The 26304-nt window shown below is 42.6% G+C and overlaps 1 protein-coding gene across 2 annotated transcripts in view; it reads right to left on the bottom strand.

Moving 5' to 3' along the window:
- POLR3E (RNA polymerase III subunit E) overlaps positions 1–26304 on the bottom strand; it is a 36832-nt gene that overhangs the window by 1420 nt on the left and 9108 nt on the right. For both annotated transcript variants that reach the window (XM_073362185.1, XM_073362184.1), the window contains 16 exons: positions 24688–24803; positions 21915–21997; positions 20739–20846; positions 19702–19751; positions 19230–19349; positions 18680–18765; positions 17065–17109; positions 16889–16980; positions 15862–15982; positions 14171–14252; positions 12045–12104; positions 10974–11131; positions 10610–10674; positions 8653–9149; positions 4153–4233; positions 2998–3123 (listed from right to left, as the gene is read on the bottom strand). In XM_073362185.1, coding sequence (XP_073218286.1) covers positions 2998–3123; positions 4153–4233; positions 8653–9149; positions 10610–10674; positions 10974–11131; positions 12045–12104; positions 14171–14252; positions 15862–15982; positions 16889–16980; positions 17065–17109; positions 18680–18765; positions 19230–19349; positions 19702–19751; positions 20739–20846; positions 21915–21997; positions 24688–24803 — 1890 coding nt within the window. The remainder of the gene's footprint in view (positions 1–2997; positions 3124–4152; positions 4234–8652; positions 9150–10609; positions 10675–10973; positions 11132–12044; positions 12105–14170; positions 14253–15861; positions 15983–16888; positions 16981–17064; positions 17110–18679; positions 18766–19229; positions 19350–19701; positions 19752–20738; positions 20847–21914; positions 21998–24687; positions 24804–26304) is intronic.

The raw sequence follows: 26304 nt of genomic DNA on the forward strand, positions 1-26304 counted from the left end.
CCCTTCCCATACAATCCCAACGTCTGCTAATCAGAGTCTTAGGGACACCCAGAGCATGGGGTTGCAACCCTGACCATCCTGGCTGATAGCCATTGATGAACCTATCCTCCATGAACTTTTCACACAACGCCCAGTCAACCCGTGGAACTCCTTCCCAGATGATGTTGTGAAGGCCAAGACTATAAACAGGGTTCAAAAAAGAACCAAAGTTCACGGAGGATAGATCCATCAGTGGCTATTAGCCAGGATGGACAGGGATGGTGTCCCAAGCCTCTGTTTGCCAGAAGTCAGGAATGGGCAACGGGGGATGGATTACTTGATGATTAACTGTTCTGTTCATTCCCTCTGGGGCACCTGACATTGGCCACTGTCGGAGGACAAGATACTGGGCTAGATGGACTTTGGTCTGATCCAGTATGGTTGTTCTTATGTAATTCTTTTTTGAACCCAGTTATAGTTTTGACCTTCACAACATCCCCCAGCAACAAGTTCCACAGGATTGACTGTGCCCAAAGAGCATACAATCTAAACAGACCAGACAGACACACAGTGGGTGGTAAGGGACAGAACCACACAAGCAGAGTGAACAACGTGATGGGAACATGTTAGTTACACAATTTGTGTGTGTGTGTTTGTTGGGGGTGGTCAGCCAAACAGAAAGGAAAGAACAGCCAATCACTAAAGGCAACAGTGCAGAATCAAACCCTTTCAGAGTTAAACTGTTAAACCACTGGATTATATTTTGACCAAATTATTAACTACACACCTGACAAATATTTTCAGGATACCTGAGGCATCTACATGAACTAAGTGTGTTTTGTTTTTAGTGAGCATCAACGGTGTTGAATTTTCATTTTACACACACTCTACGGTAGGTAAGTTCAACAAGAGCTGATGTACCCCTTATGACTGAAAACACACAGCTTTAAGGGAAAGGAGTTTTTGTTTTGTTGTAAGTTACTAGACCGGGATGGGCAAACTATGGCTTGTGGGCTGGATGCAGCCCGCAGGATTGCCACGGGCCCCGGGCCTCTCACCGGCACCACATCCCTGCAGAAGGGGGCAGAGGGCTCCATGCCTTAGTCTTGCCTGTGAGTACCTTCCCCGAAGCTCCCATTGGCTGGGAACTGGGAACCACGGCCAATGGGAGCTTTGGGGGAAGTAGCCACAGGCAAGAGCAATGCACAGAGCTCTCTGCCCGCCCCCACCAGGAGCCGAAGGAACACGGTGCCAGCCGTTTCTGGGAGCGGCGCGGGGCCGGGAACCTGCCCTAGCCCCAGTGCATGCAGCTGCCACCCCGGAGCCACTCCGGGTAAGCGGCACCGGGCCAGAGCCTGAACCCCTCCCGCACCCCACACCCCAACTCCCTGCTGCACCCTGACCCCAACTCCCTGCCGTGAGCCCCCTGCCATAGCCCTCACCCCTCCCTGCACCCCAATCCCCTGCCGCAGCCTGCATCCCAACCCCCTGCCCTGAGCCCCTGCTGCACCTTGCACACCAACCCCTTTCCCTGAGCCCCCTCATACAACCCGCACCCCTCCTCTGCCCCAACCCCTTGCCCTGAGCCTCTTCCTGCACACCACACCCCAACCCCCTTCCCCGCATGCAATTTCCCCACCCAGATGTGGCCCTCAGACCAAAAATTTTGCCCACCCCTGTACTAGACCTTTCAGACCACAGAAGCCTAGTACACTGCAATTACTCAATGTTAAAGAAAGGAAACTAGCAAGCTGAAAAGAGGGGTTGACATATCTGCAGACCAAGATTTTAATCATATGTTCCAGACTTATTCCTGATTCTTTCATGCACTGCTCTGACTCACTTGTATTCAGGGGAAAATGAAGACAGACACCACCCCGCACCAGTTCTGGGCATGTGATACAGATGTACAAGCTGCGTGGCTTAAAGTGCATTTACTTCCTACGCAGATACACTCCTTAAAGAGCTGCATCATGAAAATGTGCACATATGTTGTTTGGGCACACCTATCTTCTTAAAAATCTGCCTGCACCAGCAGTGTGTGTTAAACTGAACAGGCTCAACATGCTTTAGGTTTATCTTGAATATTAAGACCAGATTCTTCTAATCAAGACCAGAGACACTGAATAAAGCCAAACTGCATATTATCAAAGCAACAGAACCCTAATCTTTCCAATGCACAATTAAATCTACAATACAGGTCTGGATTCTGCAAAGCATTTAAACACATAATTTACTGAAATTAGGGCCAGAGTGACCCAATTTCTAGCAATAATTATTTAAAAGTTATAGGAGTTGGTGGATTTCTATTTAGCAACACCATACCACTTTAATACATGTTAATCAATGCCTGTATTGCCCTCCAGACATTCCCTGTATGTCTCGCAACACCTTACAAACAAAGGGTGGCTCTTCCAAAGGCAGAGCATACATGAGGGTTAAACTGGTAAACATTCTTTCATAAAATATTTTAACTGATAAAGGGTTTTGTTGTTGTTGCTGATTGCTGCTTAGGTAACTGTAAGCTCTCCTTGAGAGTAAGAGGATGTATTTTTAATTTGATGTGTGAGGACTGTTCTTACCAACTTCCGTTAATGTTAATGGAAATCCCATGTCTAAGCTCACAACAGGTCATGCTGAAAATTTTCCCCTTAACGTTTAACACAATACCATTTAATAATAATCATGAAAGTACATTTATTACACTTTGTATTCATTGTTAGCCCACATCAGAAAAAGATTTGTTGGGATAACATCATATGATGATGGATTCAAAAGTCAGTGCCCTTTGGTAAAAAGGAAGACTGTAACAAGTATATTTTATATCAAACAGATTGAAAATAAGGCCCTATCCACTTGAAAACAGAAACCACGCTAGCAATACCATCATTTTGTGTAACTCCAGACAGAATATGGTCCTTTCTGTGAAGCCAATATATTAAAAGCTCTGGTACTGACTGTATCAAAACCACCATTAAACAGGAGCTTTGTACATGATTTTTAAACCTGATGAATTACCTTTATCACTCTATCCACATCCTGTTTATTTAGATCCTCTCCACATTCTTGGCTCAACTGATGCTGGATGATGTTCCTGCGCACTCGATAATTTTTGGTAAAGATTTTAAGCAAAACCTGCCGATGCTTTAAAACAAAAGTTTATTTTAACACACAAGAGAAAAATTATCTGCATTATATTTCCAAACATGAAACGAGAAAACCACGGTCGGCTCCAAACAAGCTTTGAGGTATATCATTTGGCACAATACGTTCGCTGAACTGTGTTAAAGAAATCTTCCTTAGTAAATCCCTCTCCAAACAGTCCCATACTAGCATGCTAGAACTATAGCAAGTATAAGAATGATACTTAGCATGTACAGTGTATTTCTGTATTCAAATCATTGTATAAACGTTAGTTAATTAAGTCCTGCAACACCCTTCTGAGGAAGGTATTATCCCCCTTATACAGAGAGAAACTGAGGCAGAGACAGTTTAATTAATGGAGCTAGAATTTGAGCTAAGCTTAGAACTCAGGAGTTCCTGGCTTTCTGCTCACTCCACTGGACTAGATTCTCTATAACGAACATCTAGAGCATGCTGCTGTGGGTCTTTCCTGTGAAAATTGTTTTATATTGTGAGCATGGACTTTCTGCTTCCTTATGTCCCATTACTCTCAATTTACAGTAGTAATTAAAAAGTCAGTGGATGCCCACAAGTGCCACAGTTACTTCCCATTCTAGCTATAAGGAAATTCAGACCTCTCATGTACCGCCATAGGATAACTATTGGATAATGCTGACTTTTTAAACAGCAAGGAACAGTTTAATATGCTCTAAGGCCTGGTTTGAATGGAGCAGCAAACTGGTGCTACTCACGTCTACAAAGCTATTTACACTAGTGTTTAATGAGCAGCGTATGTTATTGCTTCTGTCCGCTCTCCCATACCCCAGTGAAGCAATCATCACTACTGTGGACTGAGCACTGCCTCCCAGCTTGGAGTAGCTTGGCACTGGAAACCACAGACTCCAAGGGGGGGGAAGAGGGGGGTCATGGGAGAGGGGGAGACAGCCCGTTGTATCACTTTTAAAAGCAAGAATGCAAATAATACCAAGCTCCCAGCAACCAGTAATCTGGGAATGACTTGGCTAGATTTACAGCCATGTTTGCCTTTACCTGGTCGTAAATGTCACCAGCTTCCCAAAGTGCATAAACCTTTAATTCATCCGGTGAAACAGCATGAATCTGTGGGGGAAACTAAGAACAGTTTGCACCAGTCAGGGTGGTTGCTTTAATTTTAGTTACAGGCTGTTAAAACACATCATCTTCAATGAGTGAATGTTGGAAGCTCCAGGAACACTTCAGCAGCCTTATATTGCCCCAATTAAACCAAAGCCATGTTTGATCAGCACCTTTATTCACTATTAGTGAAATTCACTCATGCACTAAGGGTCCACCCACAGTGCCTATGAACTGCTTAAACTTTGTTTTGAGGGTGTAAGTGGGAATTAACTAGCACACAGGGCTTGTGCAGGCTCTCTGCCACTGAGGCATGGGCAGTGGGGGGATTTCACCCTTTGGATGCAACTGCTAAACACTGAGAGAGCAATGCCTGTGCTTGAACGTTAAAGGATATTTCACGGCAACAAAACATTTAGTTCTCTCTGTAAGCAGCGACTGACACACACATTTGCTTCTGTGCTAAAAGTTGCTCTGAGCTGTTCTCTGCTATTGCACGAAGTAGGATTTCACTCTTTCTAGAAGTTTTTACATGGACTATGGCAGTTTTTAGGGTGCCTAGGTGCTACAGTTATACACATATATAAATAAATAGATAGAGAGATACAGTAGAAAGTTTAGATTAGACAGATATTCAATTGTCACTCCTGGAGCCACCAAAAGCATGGGAAAACTTTACCCAACACAGGGTGAGGGAAAAATATGGCATTGCTGAAACACCCATCATTTCTGTCTTGTGGGCAGGCTACACAATCCCACAAGAATGAACAGTAAACTGCTTGTGAAGCCAGCAGACTCAGAAAATGAAACACGTTTAATTTCAAGCACCCATGCAGGGAAACAAGCCTTTGGTTTTTCTCAGCTGCCATGCCCTCATGCCGCTCTCCACCTCACAAGCGACGCAGCAGCCCCCACCTCACCACTCACACACCATACAAATGCTTACATGGAAAAATAAAAAACCTCTCTCTTAGCCCCAACATCTTCCCTCAGAGCATGCTCTGACTCTTGACACAGTTCCTCCTTCAGGTCACTAATAATTCATTCCTTGCCAATGACAACCTAATTTTCAAAATCAACCATCAGAGGCGAACAAGCCCATTCAGATTCCCTACCCTATGGCACAGGGATGATCATTTGTTCCATTCCATTTCTTGTCACACTTAATGGTTAGCCGGTACAAAACATACCTTTCCTCCCATCCCTCACAGGCTTAGATGAAAGCCCTGGATGACTGTGCCAGAAATCCTAGTCTTTACATTCACACTTAATTTATACTCTTACTGTAAAGAGGAAAGTTGTTGTTTGGAAGGAGCTACCTGGTGAGATTAACAGCTCAGAATCCTGCATTGCTCCAATATCGTGAGACACATCATGTACATTTTAACAAACTTTAGAATCTCTTGACACTTCAGACTTTTCTCTCCTCAAAGGAACGCTGGCTAATAAAGGCTGGCCTCCTATGGTATGCATATCCCACAGATAAAAGCAGACATCAGATTCTCACAGGAAAATGAATTATGATCAAGGCCTGAGAGAGGGACAATGCGTGGAGCAAGAAGTGTTTACTCCAACACTGTGTTACTTATCACTTGCTCTCCTTTGTCTGACAGAGCTCTGAAACAGACCTGTACTGCAAGATGCTCTTTCCCTGACCCAATCACATACTACCACGCCTGCATTTATCTTGGCCATTCAGGAACTCTGGTTCTAAGCCAATGTGGTTTTACCAAGCCTCAGCAGCCGGAATGCCTCCAAGGAAACAGATGACTGGGAGCTAAAAATAAATAAATAAATATAAACTTCTCATCTTCCCCCTTCATGAAGCGTCTGCAAGACACTATTACCAAGATCATCTCACTCTCCTGCTAATCCCAGTACATCGACCCGCCTCAGGATTTGGGCAGAGGCCAGCAGTCCTTCCTACAGGGCTTCCATCAAGACACAAGGAAGGTGGAGTGGCCCTCCAGTGCCCTTCAAAGACCTAGGAAAGGGATCCTAGTGAGGGAAGGCAGCAACCCTAAGAGGGGGAAGGGTGCCACTACTCAAAGAGGTTAATGGATTTTCCTTGTGTGCAAACATCCTCCCCATGGCACTGTGGAACTTCAAACAGAGGCTCACTCCAAGTGTGAGTGCTGAATGTGACTATGCAGCAAAACTATTTGTTCAAGGCTTCCTTTCCCTTGGCCTAGCCTGTCCTGGACTGCCAGATTGCCTGGAATCTTAGGTTAAAGGAAACAACAGCCAATTGCATTCAAATGTAGGTCTACCCAAGACTCGCTCTCTGGATCCCACCACAGTGCTAATGACGGAGCATTTCTTTTGGCTTGAAGATATTACAATGCTACCAAGTATGAGCAAGCAAAGTACCTCCGCAATAGGTGCCTAACGGCTTCGATTGCAGCAAGCAGCGTCTCAGTGGATTCTAGTACAAAGACACAGCAACCATTAGACTAACTTGCACTCTAAGCGCATTGGGTCAGAGTCAGTAAATCCTTCATTTCTATGGGAGAGAACTGGTAAAGGCTTTAACCAAGTTTTCAGCAATGCATTTTCTGTGATGTGGCAGCTTGACTGCACCCCTCCTGGAGGGCCTTGTTTTCAATGACCTCAGTTCATTAGTTTTTAATCACTGGAGCAACTTCATTACAGAAAATTAACATGTAATTATTGCATCAAGTGATAAAATGAAAGGTCCTTGCACTGCTAAGAAGGTCTTGGGTTCCAACGGATCCACCAAGGGACGCAGCCCATGCCCAAGAAAGCCCTATGTCCACATGGAGTGTTTGGTGAGTGTAAACACACCACAACTAATCTCAACCCCCTCTGCGAGAGGCAGGGGAAGGGGCTCCTGGTGGAAAGGATTTATGCTGGTGATTGCAGCAGTGCAGGGTCCCTTTATCTAAACAGTGGGATTTGTAACAAGGCTCATGATAAGCCGTGTGCTTCTAGGAATGACCAATGCGCTTGCAGCCAACATTAGACAACAGATGCCAAGCTCTGGTGGGCTGGATGGGCCTAAAAGCCTCCACACTGTCCCTTCAGTAGGGAATGTCCGGATTTAAGTCAGGTTCTATATTTAAAGCTTCTGTTACATGTTCCACAGGAGAGAGGCAATTCCCTCTCGCTGTCCAGCTTCCTCGGGAGTTGTTTTTTAAAAAACAGTATGTTCACCTCCTTCCCCATGAAGTTTAAGTAATAATATAATGAAGTAATTTACAAAGTTTCAAAACCAACCCAACCTGAAGAAATGACCGCACCAGCAATGGCCTCAGCTAATTGACGTTCGCAGTATGTGCAGCCACATCACATGAAAGAAAGCGAGACCCTGAAACAGCCACAGGACGAGGCTCCAGGTGGAAAACCAGCCAGGATGAGCAGGGATTTAGAAGTCACCGGGCAGAAGGGAGAAGAAATCATTTAATTGGGGACTTTCTCTAGAAGCATTTCAAGTCCATTACTTACCTCCCAGCTCCCACACTGTATACCTACCATGCATGCATGGCCACCATACTATAGTATTCCTACCTCCCCGCAACAGGCCTTGTTCCTTAGCTGAGTCTTAATTCCCATGCTCTAATACTACTTCTGAATTATTTCCTGCTCCCCTCACTCAGTCCTCCTCCTGACCTTTGTCCTGCCTCCTCCTTCAAGCAGCTGTCCCTTCTCTTTTTCTCTCCCCCAAAAGGCAGTGGACTGCAAGTTCTCTCCCTAGCTGCAAACTGACCAGGACTGCTACCTGGCTTGTAAACTGGTTTCACCCTTAGACTCTCTCTGCACTCACTACAATGGTAGCTCTCTTCCCTCCACTAATTGAGCTATTTTCACACAGTGCTGCAGGAAGTCCTAACTCTCAAACATACAAACATTTCCCTGTCTTTATAGCAGCCACAGAAACGCCTACAAGAAAAGGAAATTTAACAGCCATTGACCAAAGGAACGTGGCACAGGCACAGCATGTGACTCCTGCTATATTTTTCCCAGCCACTGTTGTATTGCCAGGTGTGTCCTGCGCCCCTGAGATAACAGATACCATTGTTCCTTCCACAGCAGCCCTGAGAACAGGGAGCTTGTACAGCCCTGGCTACAGCAAATGGACCTGGGATTTGGATCACTTCAGACTGCTTCGTGGAATCGTGAGGATAACAACTAGTGAAGCACTGGGGTCCAGTCCATAGGAAGCTGTACCTGTGAGTTTCTTTATGTGGACCAGGAGAGCACTGTAGGGGGCCAGCACTCAAGCAAGGATTGTGGGAAGCAGGAAGTCAGCCAGCCAAAGCCCCATCTTCAATGGGCCGAGAGGCAGCTGCTCAGAGGGATATCTGTCCCAGCCACACAGTGTGGATGCACTGTGTAGGTCACAGTATGTTTAAAAGCACCCCAGCCACTCAGCACGTGTGCCCTTCCCGACGTGTACAATATAAAGAGGATACTTACAGGCACCAAAATCTGTTTGCAGCCAGTGTCCAATACCATGTCTTGTAACATTTTGTCTGAAATGCCACTAAACAACGTGTGTCCCGGGGGCAGACTGGCTAAGTGAAGATTAAATAACCGTTTAAGCTCACTCAGAGTGAGAACAAATTGTTTCTTAAACGTCTTCATCACAAATGCTTTCAGTTCCTGTGCAACTCGATCCATGCACCCGCCTGGCAAGTGGCCGTTTAACGAGTCCATGGAGTTTTCCTCTGAATGGATCCCATTGACCAGGCCATTGTTCATACTCTCATAGGTGGACGCGTCCATAGGCTCCTCGTCGCTCAAAGGCTCCTCTTTAATGCAGACATTGGAAATATCCATCTTGGATGGAGAGTCATTGGCTTTGCTCTCTGCCTTTTTCTTTTGTAACTCTTTCTCCAGCAGCCCATAGTTCTGTTTGACTTTTGCTTTAGCCATATTGACCCTTTGTTCCCCAGAAACCAGAAGTGGGTGAGCTAGTAAGATATAAGAGTAAAACACTGTTAGAGAATCTTGGACATTAATTCTACAGTATATTTATTAAACAGACCTTAGTGAATTAACGGCACTGAACAAAGTTTACTCCAGAGATCCAAGACCCCAAAGTGATTTCAGACTAGATTTTGTTTTTAAAATAATTGAACAAGCAGAGAAAAATTTCAATAACTGCTAGCAAGATACTTAGGGCTTGACTTTTCAGAAGTATCAAGCCCACGGCCACGGGAAAACATGCTTGTGTGAGTCTTAGAGCCCTGTGTGAATCAGGAATTGCACATACAACTGCACACACATTTCTGCTTGCACCCCTAGACTCCCGACATCTTTGTAAGAGAAGATTTTTCAAGAGAGGCTGGATGCCCATAGAATTGCTGCAAGGAGAAAACCAGCTGCAGCCATTGCTATAGCTACTACACAGGATGTTGCATGCTTGCAAATGGGAGAATGGATGGGAAAGTGATTTGAGTGACCGCTGATCAGAGGGAAGGTGGTGAATCCAGCAGACCTTCTCTATTAGGATATGGTCCATAGCACGAAAGAGATCGAGAACCCCTTTTCTGTAGTAACTACAGAGTCTGGAAATGGGGAGTCCTCTCCCTCCCTAATCCCGGCCACCTTTGTACATCCATTCTCAGCAAATGGGGGTGTGACAGAGGAATTGCAAGCTTCAGTACCAAGGGAGTAAGATAAAGTACACTATGTTTTATAGTAAACTGCATGCACGTACTCAGCACATACTTATCTTCTATGCCATTAGGCCTACTAATTCTTTTCCAAATAACCCAACACCTAATCCTTCTCAGCAGATAAGATAGAGGGTATTGACATGTATTCATGTGTCCATTTGTCAGTTCTGCTTGCAGTCTCCATGGACTCCAATGTCTGGTAAATAACCAAGTACTTAGCTCAAACTCCCTGGAATCTCAAGTTTTCATAACCTCTTATGATTACAGAACAGCTGCTTTAAACTTTCACTGGCTGCAAATGGTGGAGAATCACCTTGAAAAGAGAAGGCCTTGTACCTCCTTAGACCCCCTGTTAAACTAATTCTTCACTAATAGCTTAACCATCACCCATGGCAGAACAGAGTAGGGGAGCTGCTAATTTCCACGGGTTTATAAACTATGGGGCTATCACAATGGTGAGAATAACTCTGACAACTGTGCTGCCCTTAATGAGGAAGTAGAGTCTATTACACGCATGGATTCTCTGCGCTGGGGAATCCTCAGTTGTGCCTATATGGCAGTTTTAAGGTTGCCTTGTCCCACCCTGGTGGTTTAAGCTCACCTTAATGTAGCCCAGAATCTGCCCCAAACAATCAAAAGGGAAACTGCAGACTCATCCCCCCTCCCCCCCAAAAAAGAAGTGACACACAGAAATTACACTAGAAACACAAACAGGAGAGTATATTTCATAATGATCTTAACCATTAGTATACCTGATTGTCCATCTTGTTTCTTTGGTGTCAAATGTTCCTTTAATAGATTATAGACCTTTTCTAATCTGAAATTCAAGAGAAAATACACAAGAGTATTTTTTTTTAGTTTGGCATTCCTACACCCGAACACAGACATTTTGGCTTTAGCTCCTTTGGCATTTTTGAAAGGCTAAAGCATTTGGAGATGGTCAACGGCCCAGTGAAATTGGGAACCATGGAACAGTCCCATCATACAACTGCCCTTTAAAAGGGACATGTAGAGAAAGTGCAGATCAAAATACTACCATGCTACAATCTATAGTCATGGGACAGTTGGTACTTGTACATCTTTAATTTATCCCCCAGAAGAAAGCAAATCATTTACTTGGCCTGAATGCCCATCCACAGCATATTCTGCCTCTGAACCACATCTGGATGCTTTTTAACAAAGTCTTCATCATAAGGGAGCAAGAATTCCCAGCCTTTGTTTATTCTTGCAATAGACATGTGCTCTAAGAAGTCCTTCACATCTTCCGGGCAAAGCTGAAAGAAAGAAAGAAGTGTAACAGGTCAGGGAAACCACACCTGCAGCCATACAAACCTGGGCTGTGATATCACCAAATAAGAAGAGTTGGGCTGGATTAAGGTTTGGGTAGGAGACTGCCAAGAAAAGCAGTCTCCCGGCAATTCAACAGGAGATGGTCTTCCCTCTGAGTCAGTACCAGGAGGGACCATATTTCAGAAGGGACCTAAAGCTAAGAAGTAGTTAAATAGTCTGCAGCACTTTTTGCAAAACTAGGGGAGTTATCCCCAATATCCTGAACAAACTGCACTGTGGATAATTATATTCCACATATCTAAGCGTTCTCTGAAGTTTAGACTTCTCGGTTGCTGTTAAAAGCCCAGAGGCGGCTGCATTTCAGCTATAGGTGAAGCAACCCTCTAGGTACACATCCATCTCCACCGCTGGCAAAGTGCATTAGAAAATTTCAGAATGTAAGATTATTAAATCCCTACATAAAATTAACTCATTCTGTCATTTTATTTTGTGTGATTTTTTTTTTTAATCCTTACAGTGCTTTTTCACTTTTAATCCCATTTACTTTACAGATACTAACGTGCTTGAGCAGATGATTCAGCGATCAGGTGCCTGAGTTGCTCTTAAGCAATTAAGAGCTACCCTCCCTTGAGGAGGATGAATGTTTTGATTCGTCATGCATTTGTGGTCTCCACTATGCAGTACACATCTGAAGCAACACTGTCCTAGGTTAGCAATAATGGGAATTAGCAGTGAAATGTGTCAGGTAATGTCCTAAAGTCAGCAGTAAAATGGGTCACCACTGTGTGCGGTGCTAGGAGGAAAGGCAAGCATCACTGTGAATTAGCCACAAATGCAGCTATTGACAATTCCCACTGCTTATCATATGCCCCTGGTTTAGAAAAAATTGTTACTCACTTTTGTGACTGTGGCCACTTCCTTTCGCACGACCCAGCGATCCTGTGTAAACTTCCACATCTGGGGGAAATAAAGAGGGGGAGGGGGAGACATATTTTAGGAAGCTGCATTACTAAAGAACAGATGCACTGTTGTGACAACGGCATAACCAGAAACCAGGAACCTTTCAAGAATGCAGGGGTGGGCAATTCTCAGCCAGGCAAGTGGGTCAACTGGGCCAAATACAGACCTGGCATGGTCTATTCCTGTAGACATTTTCCTTGAATGATAAGAAAGGACACAAAAACAAAAGTTCTAGCGAAATCCAAGATTTGCCTTGGTGAAGCTGTGGCGGAAATTGCACTTAGATCCTCTGAAATTTACATTAAACATGGTTTAAAAAAAAAACAAACAAACATGACAAAAACCTAACGAATATTGAGGAAGCTCATTGTTATTCTGTGACTTTACAGGCATCATCAGGGGTAGCACTCGGAATGTTCTGCTCCAAAACCATGTGTTTTGCCACTTGCCCAAGAGGAAATCTCCATGAGCTGTCACTAACAGTGAAGTTTATATCCTTTTTATATGTCAACCAGTGCAGGACTCCCATCCTCTCTCTTAGTCCTTTCTACAGCACCCATCACCGTAAAAGGAAGTGTGGTGAGCATGCCTGCACCAGTACATTACAATCACTTAGATTCCTACCCACTGCCCCCTCTCCACACACACACACACACACAAGCTTGGGCCAGTTCAGTTTATGGAGGTTTTAATACATTTTGGAGGGTTGGGGGCAGGAATTTAAACCCTCGTTGCTACCAATTCCTCCCTCCCCACTCTCTGCCCTGTCACAGCCTAGGGCGTAAAAAATCACGAGCAACTGGGCTGTTTCTGTATGTCCTTTCACCTTCTTCAGCTTCTCTCCCCCTACATACTAATCGACACAGCTGCCCCAATGCACTAGCACACACGTCTTTAAAACCACAAGCTATCACTGACTCCAGTAAAGGAGACAATTGAGAACATACCCTTCTTGCAACTATTCATACACCAAAACTGCCAGCTTTCCCACAGGCCACTCTCTATTCAACCAGACTGCTGAACATGCCACCTCCTCTGGGCCTAGCATTACTGCTGCTCCACTACTCAGCTAAGTGCAGTAGTGGTTTTGGTCCCCAGAATCCCCAAAACTTCAAATGCAATACTCTCGGGCACTGCCTCTTTCCCATGCCTCCGGGAATAAGAGTTACCCCTGAATCTGGGTCTCCTATATGGCAGCACATTGAGCAGCTTTCAAGATGTGTCAGAAAGTCAATTTTAATTACCGTCAGTTTGGGCTCACACAGAGACTAATCTTACAGCAGCTGACTGCCCAGGAGAGAAACTAAGCAGAGTGCAAACATCAGAGTGATCAGCTCTAATAGGAAAATGACAGGGTCACACACATGCTTGTATCTGTCCATTAGAGATGGAAGCCACAGAGCATGGCAAATGTTGAAGTTATTTTGGGATTAGTTCTCCTTAGATTGTTTGTAAAGACAAACGCGGTCTCTAGTGTCTGTTCCCTGCTGGGGTTTATAGATAGATAGAGTGTGTGTGTGTGTCCTGTACTCATAATTTATATTTGCACTTATTGTTCATGAAAGGTGCTAGATCAGCAGCTCTGGGAGCAAAGCCCTTTTACTGAACAACAGGGCACGCATAGCAAGTACAGTGCGTCCCTAGCATCTCCCTGCAAAGGTCCTTCAGTTCTTCCCTAGCGGGACCACCTCTGAGGGTGATAGGCTGTTCAGCCTCCATCAGCCTCTCTGCAGAGCCTGCCATTAAGTGGGTTAGCATGATGGCGGCTTTGTGTCATATTTTAAAATGTGATAACTGTTATTAGGTAGATGATCTGACACCTAGATCTGACTGACACCCGTCAATCAATCACATGACTAGCAAGTGACAATCAATATATTTCCATGTTGATTCTCTTAACTCCCTCAACAAAATCTTCAGGAGTAATTTAGAGATTATTTCTTTGGAACAAACCTCAGATCACAGAAGAACAGTACAGATTAGCAATGATGTGGTCAGTTATGCCAACTTCATCTTATTTGGGTTTTGGCACTGGAAAACAAATAGAGCGTATCTATACTTACAACAAAGTCTCTTCCCCTGCAAAGCACTTCTGCAGGGACTCCACTGTGTGGGCTAGAGGTATCTTTTGGATAGAGGACATCGCTGTTAATTAAAAGAGGAAATAATTAATTAATTATGATGCATTGCAACTAAATATTATCAGTGAGGATTTTTAACAGAGTGTATATGCCCTGTATACGCGTCCATTCATTGGTCAAAAGACACCTTTCATCCAGCCAAGTTTTCAGGCTTTACACAAATTCCAATGAAGTTAAAGCCCTGTCTGCATCAAGAGAATTCACACTGGAGTGGCTACATCAGCGCAGTTCACACTAGTGCAAAGAGGGGCTTAGACCAGTGAAGTTTTTTCTGGTAACAAACAGAAATAAGATGCACAGATGTAAACACTATGCTGGTACAGCACATCTACGTTAGGGGTCTGCCCCAGCTTAGCTACATCAGTGTGAATTTCCTTAATGCACACATGTACAAAAGTGTGTCATCACATGCTTTGGGCTACATGGCTTCCCCACACAACCCCAAAGGTAACATGAGCCAAAACATTTATATACCGGACTTAGTTTATTTTTATTCTAATTTAATACTCAAGTATTTTAAGTAAGAGATGCTATAAATTCCATCAGCTGGGGCACTTAACACGCCATCCCATTCAGACTGGGGGACTAATTAAATTACATCCACCATCATAAGTGCTCTCCATAGCCCCAACGTCACTCCTGATCATGGGTTTCATGCCACACAGCTGATCAGGGCAAAAGCTGTTTTTCCACCCTCACAATAAAAGGCTCTATTAGGCTAATCTTACACTTCCAACACTTTTTTTCTGTTGGAAGATGAAGGTATTGTAACAACCATGGACACACATAACACAGTACTAGCAACTGCCACAACATAAACACCCTCGTGCCATCATTCTGGGAGCTTGTATACAGCATTATCCGGCTCACAGCATTCCTTTCTGGAGTGATTTAAGATAGAGTGCATCTGTGTCACTTTACAGGCTATTCTGCAGCAGCTGCAGCCCCAGGTCGTGGGTGGCCAAAGCATGGTCCACAGGCTAATGGGTGCCAATGAACGTGACTAGTGTTCACCCTCATCTTTATTACAGATGTGGCCTAAAGATGAGGGTGCAATTCCCAGCACGTAATATCCCATGTCGATGAAAAGGATATGGCATTTGAGACCTGCAGTGTTGCTGGGATGCCCTACTGTATTAAAGATTAAGGTGACTACAATAGGATCCATTTTATGAACATGAGGTGCACCGAGCAACCTACTCTCAACTTATCAAATGGATAAACCCTTCCAGAGACCAGCTCTCAGTGACAACAGCAATAAACCAGTAATGACTCCTATACTGAGGGAATAAAGATTTTTCTTCCCAAAAACTGACGTGGCTCAATACACAAACAAAACAGATCTTATCACACAGTTCAATACAATTTTAGATAGCTCAGCCTCTGCCCTGTGATCATTTAACATCAGCCCTTTGTCTTCTGCATAACAGACTACTGTAACAAGAATTGTATTTAATCAAGTATTTAAGTAACTTGGGTTTTTGAGCTCAGACACTGGTGCTTTCAGCTACATTACAGCAGCAAAATGTTAGTAAAGGATACAAAGTCATTGTTCTGATCTACTCCTAACAGGAACGTTAACATTTGACGACAACAAAGAACAGAAGGCGTACCTTTTTACCACCCAGTTTCCCTGGACCAGCATCGCCACCTGCTGTATACAGCGTAAAACTGCAGTAGAATCGATCCCAGAACCCAATAAACTCATGAGGTTTGCAAAAGGCATTACTTTCACTAAAGGAAAAGATAAAACACAGTTGTTTTAAAGATGCTTTCAATGTTTTATTTAGATTCATAGAAGGACTTCTGTTTTTAAAAAAATGGATACACAGATTTTATTTTTTAATATAAAAGACTCCCATCTGTTTACACTGAAATCAGCAATCAAAAATATTTCACAGCTCTCGAAAAATAAAAAGCACTTTGAAGAAGCACTCCATTTCAGTCAGTCTGTATATTCACTGAAAACATGCCAGGGAATGTTGTATGTAAGTTAATTGGCTTAACTGATCCCAAATTAATACACTGATAAAAGAAACCATCTATACCATTCTATTTTTTGCAATAGATTGAGTCATCTGACAAGACAGTAAGACCCAGAGACAAAAACTTTAGCACTTGCTATTGTCACATCATTAGCAATTCCAGAAAGATGGGCTAAAGCTGTCTCAGGCTACATGCAGAAGGCACATATTACTGAAAACCTTCCCGAGAAAGGACAAAGCCAAAATGGCAGGTTGCTGCATTAAACTCTGAGCTAAAATTCATGCTTAGTCTCCACTACCCAGCAGTGGATCAACAGAGACAGGTGTGTCCTGGAAGGAACAGCAGTGGTCTTAGAGTGGAAGTTATTCCAAGGAGTACTCCTTTGGCTGCACATGCCCAGATCGCAGGTGTCAGCTCTCCAAGCAGTCATGTGTCTATCTTCCCTTCTAGATCAATGGCATACTCAATCAGCAGTGGAAGAGATGCTATTCAGAGCCTGAGACTTAGCCCTAGAAACAAAGGGCCATAGAGACTCTCAGCCCTGTAGGACGACAGCATAGACACTGCCAGGAAAGGCTACTTATTTTAGGGAAAAGGAGGTCTGAGGTCATGAAAGGACATGAGGAAGTGAAATGTTTTAAAAATATCACATACCATTCTTCATCAGGATCTTAATCTGATCAGCAAGGGGTAAAGTTCTCAGCTGTGCCATAGAAAGCACATTGCTTGGAGCCACAGGTTTGTCTCTGTAAATAAACAAGCAGAACTGTAGCCAATGAACTACAACATCCAGCCAACGTGAGGTTAGGACATTCCATGCAAACACTTACTTCTCTTCTTCTACATTCGGAGGCATCAGCATCATTAAGTATTCACTAATGGAAAAGAAAATGTATCAGCCTTAAAATACTTGCATTAGGATTTTCTAGGCTGAAGTACAATGATTTCCTGCTTAGTGCAATCTTATTTATGTGAAATCTACAAAGTAAATATTAGCTTCCAAGGTCATTTTTCCTTTCCAAAGAAATTCAGTGCTGGAGAAATGTATGAAGACTGTAGTTCTATCCACTGAGAACATTTGCTTACAACTGCTTTCTACGATTTTTAGCATGTTGGAAGAAATCAAAATCACTGAATTCATGCTGTTACCAGTAACAACTGATAAAGATTTTTAGTTCACGTTCCTTAAATTTAGTTAAGGTGAGGAAGGATGGTGCAGTCATCGGTGCACTAGACTGGGACTATGGAGACCAGGATTCCATTCCCTGCTCTGCCACACATTTACTGACCTTGGGCAAGTCACTTACCCTCTCAGAGCATGTCTACACTGCAATTAGACACCTACAACTGGCCTGCACCAGCTGACTCGGGCTTGCAGGTCTCAGGCTAAGGGCTGTTTAATTGCAGTGTAGATGTTTGGACTCAAACTACAGCTCGGTCTCTGGGACCCTGCAAGGCAAAGGGTCCCAGAGCTAATGCTGCTGCCCAAGCCCTAGTATCTACACCACAATTACACAGCCCCTTCGCCCAAGTCAGCTGGCATGGACAAGCCGTGGGTTTTTAATTGCAGTGTAGACACGCCCTTTGTGTCTCAGTTCCCCATTTATAAAATGGGGATAATAGCACTTCCCTACCTCACAGCAGTGTTGTGAGGGTAGTACATTAAAGACTCCAAGGCACTCAGGTACTACAGTAAGTACCTTAGATACCACAGTAATAGGCCAGGTTCTTTCCTCTATTCCACCTGTGCAGTACTCATCCACTTCACTGTGACTGAGGACAGAATCTGGCCCTAGGAATTTTTCATAGACAGGACAGTTCAATGAGATGCCAAATTTTAAAAATAACCCACCAACACCATGAGTGCAAAACACCATGTCCTGCTGCTTTCCCACTATTGGGCCTTGCTTACCCCAGATTACAAGAAAACCACATTAATTATTGCTTCCTGAACAGATTCCTGTAACCACCATATAAACCTTTCCCCCATACAGCTACCAAAAAGCAAATCTGAAGCTGAAAAATAGTCACTGTCAAGTACTTTTAAGTCTCTATTAAAAATCATAAAACAGGTTTTGTAAAACTCATTATTAATAAAGTTCTTGTTTGTTTTTTTTTAAATTTAATAGTTTCTGGTTTTGATTTAAAACTTCCCCAGCTGCGTTTGTAATCCTTGCATTATAGAACTGTGTTAGCGCATAAGAACTAGAGTTAATCTGGCTTAACAAAAAAAAAAAGTGGCAATGACTAGTTTCACTCTCTGGCCTGAGTGAAATACAAAAAAACCCAAAACCCCCATCAAAAATTATGAGAAAACAAAATGATCAATTTTTTAAAAATTATTTCCGTCATAACAACCTACTGTTGTTAATAATATATATGACAACCTGACAAATATTCAAACATTACTGCGACTTGTGTAGGATACTAGACCAAAGTTTTTACCTGGGAGATTTAATTAACTCGGTATTCTCTGCCATGCCATGTCCCTGACTGAGTAAATACTGGCGCTCATGTTCGGAACGGCTGTCCTGAGAAATGTGGGGATGGAAGAGCAAGACTCACTGCAATGTACAGTAAACATGCCATATCTCAAACAGTTTAATTCTTCATTCTCAGGCTCTCCAGCACCATTAAAATCCCACACTCATTATTCTAACATGTAGCTAGTGCACTATGTAAACATCACATCTCAGTAACTGATGCATTACTTTCACACAGTTGCGTTGACATTGATGCAACATGGGAAAGCTTGAGTGTGTATTATTTTAAAACACGGACACATTTACACTTTTTGTTAGTTGATTATCACTCCTGGCATCAAACTGATTTGATTCCCCTGATCAACACCCTATCTAATGCCTTAAAGTGCCCAGCCCGCAAGCAAAGGTCTGGGTTTGATCCTCAGACTCAGGCCCCCCCGCATGTTGCTGACACTAGAGTCTGCTGAGATACATGAGTATTCAGGCCTCCAAAGCACCCAGAACATACCTACCCTTAAACCATAATAATGCAGATGGACCCAATGCTCTTCAGCTTGTCTCTTCTGCAGGAATTCATAGGACTGAACACGTCGCTGACGAGCTTGTTCAGTCTCTGGTCGGGAGAATCTTACCTACAAGATTTGATTACCGTTAACTATAGTCCTCAAATCTCTCAAAATGACACAGATTAAAATGGCACAGGGAATTATATGCAAAAATGTGTGCGCTATATAAAGAAAACACATTGAATGGCAAAGCCAGGGGTAGACAGCTAGGAACTAGCTGAACTAGAAATGCTCTTTTGCAACAGCCCCACCCTTCTTATTTCACTTGTTGACTTAACTAAATAGTCAACTTTCCCAAGTGGGGGTGTAATTGCTGAGCACCAACTGCGGTGTAAACCCTGTCAGCTCAGTATGGATTGTTATACACTGATTGTGCACAGTTTCTTGAACTACCAGTAATAAGGAATCTCAGACATACAGTAATTTGCTTGATGTCGTCTTCAGCTTCATCCTGGGACGAATCTCCCGCTGACAAAAAAACAAGCCAGGAAAATGAAATTAAAAATATAATCAAAGATGAAGCAGCCACAAGAGAGTTTATGACTGTTCTGAGGCTTAGTCCAGGAGAGAGGTATGGTCCAAAACACAGGACCAGCGGCCAGCCACCTCAGTTCTATTTATATAAATACCTGGGTAGCTGTATCTCTCGTCACCATGCTATATGAGCACCTCACAAACAAACGCTCCTGCTAGATATGGAAAAATTACCACCACCAGAGGGAATTGAGGCACAGAGACCTGAAGGGGCTGACCCAACATCACACAGGAAGCTTGTGGCAGAGCTGGGAATTGAACTTGCTCTGATATTGAGTCTATATGTCTTTGGGTAAGTTATTTAACCTATGTATCTTGGCTCCCCCATTTGTTAAATAGAGATATCAATATGGTAATATACTGGTTAGTTTGCATATATGTTCCACTGCCCTCTACTGGATATAATCAGAAATGCATCACTGGCATAGGATCTACAAGGCAGACATAATGGAGACTCTCCTTTGACTCTCGAGGTAGGGGCCAGTGCTTTTGGAACACGTAGATCTAGGTTCAATTCCTGTTGATGCTATTATGTTCCAAATGCCCATGGAATGCAGCACAGTGACAACCGTGAAGACCTAGGTGGCTACAGATTTGTTACAACACTTAACTGACAGGGGTCTTGAGAGGACGAGCTAATTGTGCAGCACAATGAAAAAAGTACTGTAAGTTTTATTATTATATTCTACCATCCCGGTGTTCACAGTCTCATGTTCTAGACCTTTAATTCATCTGACGGTTAAAAGGAACAATTATTTCCTCTGAGCCAATCATTATACATTATTTTATTTTAAAACACGCTCAGTGTTTCTTCAGCTATGAATAGCTCTTTCCAAGAACACCATAAAGTCAGTATAACAAAATCTAAAGAGAACTCAAATTGTTCCGTAACAAAGAAATCACAGCTTGTAATGTGTTCACCTTCATTAGCAGCTTCTCTTTCTCGGTGTTTGGCATCAGCTTTGTCCAAGTAGGAGAAACTTGGCCTCAGTTGTAGAATGCCATATAATGGAGTTAGGTGAAGTTCACCTGAAAAATTACAAGTTATTTTCCAAGGCCTACAGTTGGCAATTTCATTTTCCTATCACCTTTGTAATGTCACAGTTTAAATTTAAGATAAAGATTTATTAAATTTAAATGTAAGATGAGAATCTTAAATGGAAGATTAATCCAGTCCTTAGTATTTCAAAGAGGTATCAGATTTGAACCCCTTGGTCCAAACCTGCCGCTACAATTTGTTTTTTGGTAGGATCCAAGCCTGGAAGAGGCCCATTTTCTGGATAACATATGGCTCAAACTCACATTTCACAAGGTCAGATGATCTGACAAGATTTCTGCCATTTGTGGCCAAAAATCTCAGAACAGCAGCTCATGAAAGATCAGTACTAATCCAATCCCAACCTGTGATTCAGCCTTGAAGACCACCCCCAAGCTCACAGCCTAAACCGAATTTCGACATCAGTAACGCCTCTTTGTCCCTTCTCTAAATAAGTATCTCTGCCACAAACAGGAGAACAATACCCAATCCTGGTTCCACAGCATCCAAAGTTTACAGCAGCCCCTGGCCTTCCACACCAATAATGAGTATTTATATCATTATGACAACAGCAAACTCTGAATAAGGTGACATAAAAAAACGTATAGAATACCAATCTTGAAATTCTTGGGACATCAGTATTCCCAGAGGTTTTTAGAATACCAAGCAAGAGAGGGTTTGGGAAACAAATGAAGGAGCAGAACGTGTGGAGTAAGGGAGAACAGCAACAGAGAGACTGAAGTGAATATTAAAGAATATCCCCTTCAATGTATATGGTTTCAGTCTATAATTCAATGGTAGAGTTCTGGTTGCATCTACAAGCCCTACTAACTGTTACCTTGTTTACAATGTCATTAGAATACCCTGATGGAATCTCAAGGACTTTAGAACACTCCAAGTAGTTAAGTTCTCCCTTACAGTAACTTACTTATAAGGAATTGACAGCCACTAAATAGGAACAGAGGCTGCTGGAGACAAACACCACAGTTTTTTCATTTCAAACCCTGCATATTTAAAAACCGATTTATTTCATAAGGTTGCGGGAGGAGAAAAAAAATAACCTTTTCTATAGATAGCAGCAGCATAACGGGAAACGTTACTCGCAGCCTGTGAAGAGCAGAAAGTTTGTCTGTCCATCAGCTTCCTGTAAATAAATTAAATTTTTATGACTACAGTCCACAGATACCACAAAACATGCAAGCCTTAAAGGGCAGAAACAAAGAGTTGTTGCTCTCTAAAATTGAGTACTGTAATTAAACTTGCAGGTCTTTTAAAAATATATATTTATACATGTATTTGCTGATCTCCCACGCTGCAGCATTATTTACTATGGGTACTGTGGAAGTCACAGCACCCCATCTACAATATTATCTGTCCCATGTGCTCATTCAATTAGGGGCTCTTTAGAAAGTGCTGAGTGGTGGCTTCCCAGCTATCCAGAGATGCCCTGATGGAATTAAACAGCAGAAGACACTCTACAGCATAGGGCACTGGAGCAGCTACTCTGCTTCCTTGATCCTTCCTCTGGGAGAGCTACTGGGTTACATTAACAGGTACTGATGGCCCTGAGAGGCCTTAATTCAGCAAAGTGTTTACGCTTGTGCTGAAGATTTACATATGTCTCTCATGCTTTGATGGCTCCTGGCTAGAATTAGCACTGAGGGACATTTATTTGGTTTAGATGTTGTTTTGCCATTTTTCCAAGGGACTCAGGCATAACACTCTCCAATGACAGAAAATGCCACCAACTTTAATTGCACACCTGGCCGAGTTTTATTTTTACCTGCTGTCATTATAAGCTACCCTTAGACTATGCAACTAAAAGAGTAAGACAGAAAAAAATATGCCTCTAATTTTTGCACATCCAACAGTAGCTTGTGAATAGTCACATTCACTGTTTCCCCGAATAGCCAGCCAGCCAGTTTCCCCTATTATTTGCGTGCATCCTTCATGATGCAACAGGGGAGCAAAAAACATTTTGAAAAGTGGGATTGTAAAAAAATTCACAAAAATCAGTAGCGAGACTCCAGGACAGGTGAGATACCTGAACCTACTTTTAATTCGTTTTTTTTAAAAAAACTGACAAATTTCAAGTTGACAGCATCTCTTAAAATGCAAAATGTATAGACCAAGATTTTCATAAATGACGAGTGATTTCTGGGTGCCCAAGTTTAGACACCATACAGTGGCTATATTTTTTTAGGGTGTGTGTTCAGCATTTCCTGAAAATCAAGCTCCTTAAAACGGTCTTAAGTTGGGCACCCAAAAATTGACCCTCCCCCCCCCAATCACTAGTTACTTTTAAAAGTCTTGGCAATATATTTTAAAATGTCTAAATTTCTCCATATTTGGAAGATTGTGATTACTGGGCCAAAAAGTTAACCCTAATTGTAAGCTGAAATGTAAAAAGGATGTAAAAGTTAATAAGATGTCAGAATAACCTATAACATTTTTTAGCCTGCATGGGAATTTACCATGGAAAATAGGTCAAATTATTTTCAGTAATGATGTTATGAACAAATGCAAGAAAACCAGAGAGAGATTAGTCCAAACAAACAAACAAAAATCTACTGACATGATGCAAGGACTGTGCTGAGACTGGACCTAATAAACAAGATATGGGATCAGGAATTAATGGATCAAAATTGGTGTGAAGGATATAAAGCCTAATTGATGGCAAAATATTGAGATGAACTATGCCGCCCATTTTTCTCATCTTTGGGTTCTTAAAAAAGAAATGTTGGGGGGAAAAAAATCTCTTTCCCCAGTGCATGTCTGCTCAGCACCCCCCAGCTCAGCTAGTCTCGTCCCACCTCACCTTCCCCAACCCCAACAGAAGAAGCAGACCAAACCAAAGGACATTCTTCCTGAGAGGAAGGCCAGCAGGCCTTACTCCTCTTTAAGGAATTTTGTTTTTCACCTGGGAGTCCTGAAAGCCATCATATCATCATGACATCCAGTCCTCAGCCCATCAGTGGGGATACATAATTGCCAGCACCATAGAGGTACCCAATATTCTGTTTCCCTTCCCTTTGTGTTACTTTCTGCCTGCCCCTGCAATTCCTATCTCTCATGGTTTTCCACTGAATCCTAAAAATCAACCACACTACATCAGCACAAAAGAGATGAGATGTCCATAGCCTTGTCTTGTCTAAGGAGAAATAACCCAATCAGAGGACATCCCTGACCTGAATGTGAATTAGGGTCCAGGCACCAGATGTCACGGTCACCTGCCAGCCAAAGTATCCACTGACCAGCCATCCAGTGTTCCAAAGACATCAACAAAAGCTGTATTTCCCCCACCTTTTCTATATTTTCTCTTCTTCACCTTCTGTTTGTTAAACACAGAAGAAGTGAATATCCTTTGCACATCAGGACTGACAGTAAAATTAAACCTCCCTTTTAATCAAAGAATGGTTGTTAATGAAAATAAGAGACTGATATTTTGTCTGCAAAAGGAGAGAGACTTTAATATGCTTTATTTAAGTTTGTTTTGCATAGTCATTCAATTTCAGTATAAATGCCTATTTTAATTTCTTGTTCTTCCTTGTGTTTGATCAATAAACTTTCAACTTTACAAGGCAAGGTTTTGTGTGTTTGCCAGAAACTGAGTAAACCAAGGCCTCTGTAGAGAAAACCCCGAACCTAAGTGTCACTGTTTTAATGCTGGACAGAGAAGGAGTTTACAAACACCTTTAACTTTTTTGGTCCTTGAAATCACTATACTCCAGGCCTTGAGATTGCATATTTGTTTGCTCTGCCCCTTCCCTAAAAGTTTGGTGGGAAATCTGACCATTTACTAGAAAAGAAAATCAGAGCAAAGAGGATACCTACGAGGAATAGGTACTAGTTTCATCTGTGCAGGTGCCATCCACATTGAGAGCGATCTGTTCTCCTTTGCTGCGACAGTAGTTGGGATTCAAAGTATCAATGGCCATTTCAAGTTCAACCTAATCACCAATAATTAAGAAAACACCAATAGTTAACATAGCATAATCACCAAATATTCAACCAAACTAAGGCTCCAGTCTCACAAAGATTAACGTATGTTTACCATTATGCCTACAAGCAACCCCGTTAAAGTCAATGGGACAAATCACATGCATAAGATCAAGCAGGTGCTTGAGTCTCTGCAGGACTGATATACACTGTCATGCTGTATATCAATGCCATTTGCAGACGCCCAACGAAAACTACCAAATTTGATCTGTACTTCAGGAACCCTTTTTAAATGGATTTTGAAGATGTATCATTTACACTGCAGGTGGAGCACCAAAATTCAAGACTTTCCCTTTACATCACCAAAGATTTAAAGAAAAGAAAATAGCACACGAAAGATGTGCTATTTACAGCTGCCCTGCTGCTCTCAACATGTGTCAGCAAATCTATTATAAAACACATTCTTTCAGGTGTTTACCTCACACTCCTTTCCAGTGCATCAAACCCAAGTTTAGGCGGATGTTTAACAGCCAAACTCTGCCTCTCATAAGCAGCTCGTAATTCTCATCGACATCAATGGAAATGCACATAGCCACTGGAGGGCAGAATTTGGGCATTATGGCTGAGATTTTAAATGGGATTTAGATGCACAATTTCCCATTCGAATTAATGGGAGTGGAGAGTCTAAGTGCTCTTAGGCAGCCTTGAAAAAAAGTGTGTGTGTGTTCTGACTATGCTGTCAGATAGTTTTGTTTAAGAATACCATGGCCCCCTTTCCTCTCTCCTGCCACCAGGTCTATTCAGAAAGTCTGAAGCCCAATGCATTTCCGCAAGACTTGGGCAATGAAACACCACACTATATTCCATCTAGAGGCAAAGAGCCCTGTTCTGATCTTACAGTGGTTTTATGCCAGTGTAATTTCAGTGGAGTTACTCCTGATTTACAGCTACGTGAGAGGAGAATCAGGGTTACAAATGGCTCCTTGCAAAGTGTGAGCCTGACCCTGCAAGCTTCCAGAGGCATGGGGATCTCCCACAGATCTGTGACCTCACTGATTTAGAGTTACTCCTAATTTACACTTCCTAAGGGAGAGCAGCACCAAGCCCTATCACTAATACTAAAATACAGAGCACGTCACCAGAACCCAAATGTGCTCTAGAAATAAAGACATGAAAAATGCTCTTTAAAAATATGGATTATTAGCACAAGCATCCCCAACCTGAACTAGAATTATCACATGCTCAGCTACAATGTCTCTCAGGGGTGGGATTTCAATATTTTTATACTAAAGGAGTATCCTCTCCATCACAGCTTCACCTGCTTCTCTACAAAGCAAACACCATGCTGGAGAAAGCCCTGTTTAAAATTTCTCAAATTTTCTGAAAGAACTAACCTAAGAGATGCAGTACCACAAGTGGCTGCATCACCACAACAGCTAATTATTAATAATTATATGTATAGCGTTAGCACCTAGCAGCAGAGCACAATTCATATTTCCTAAGCACACAACG

The sequence above is a fragment of the Lepidochelys kempii genome, chromosome 10 (assembly GCF_965140265.1).
Source record: "Lepidochelys kempii isolate rLepKem1 chromosome 10, rLepKem1.hap2, whole genome shotgun sequence".
Classification (NCBI taxonomy): Eukaryota; Metazoa; Chordata; order Testudines; family Cheloniidae; genus Lepidochelys; species Lepidochelys kempii.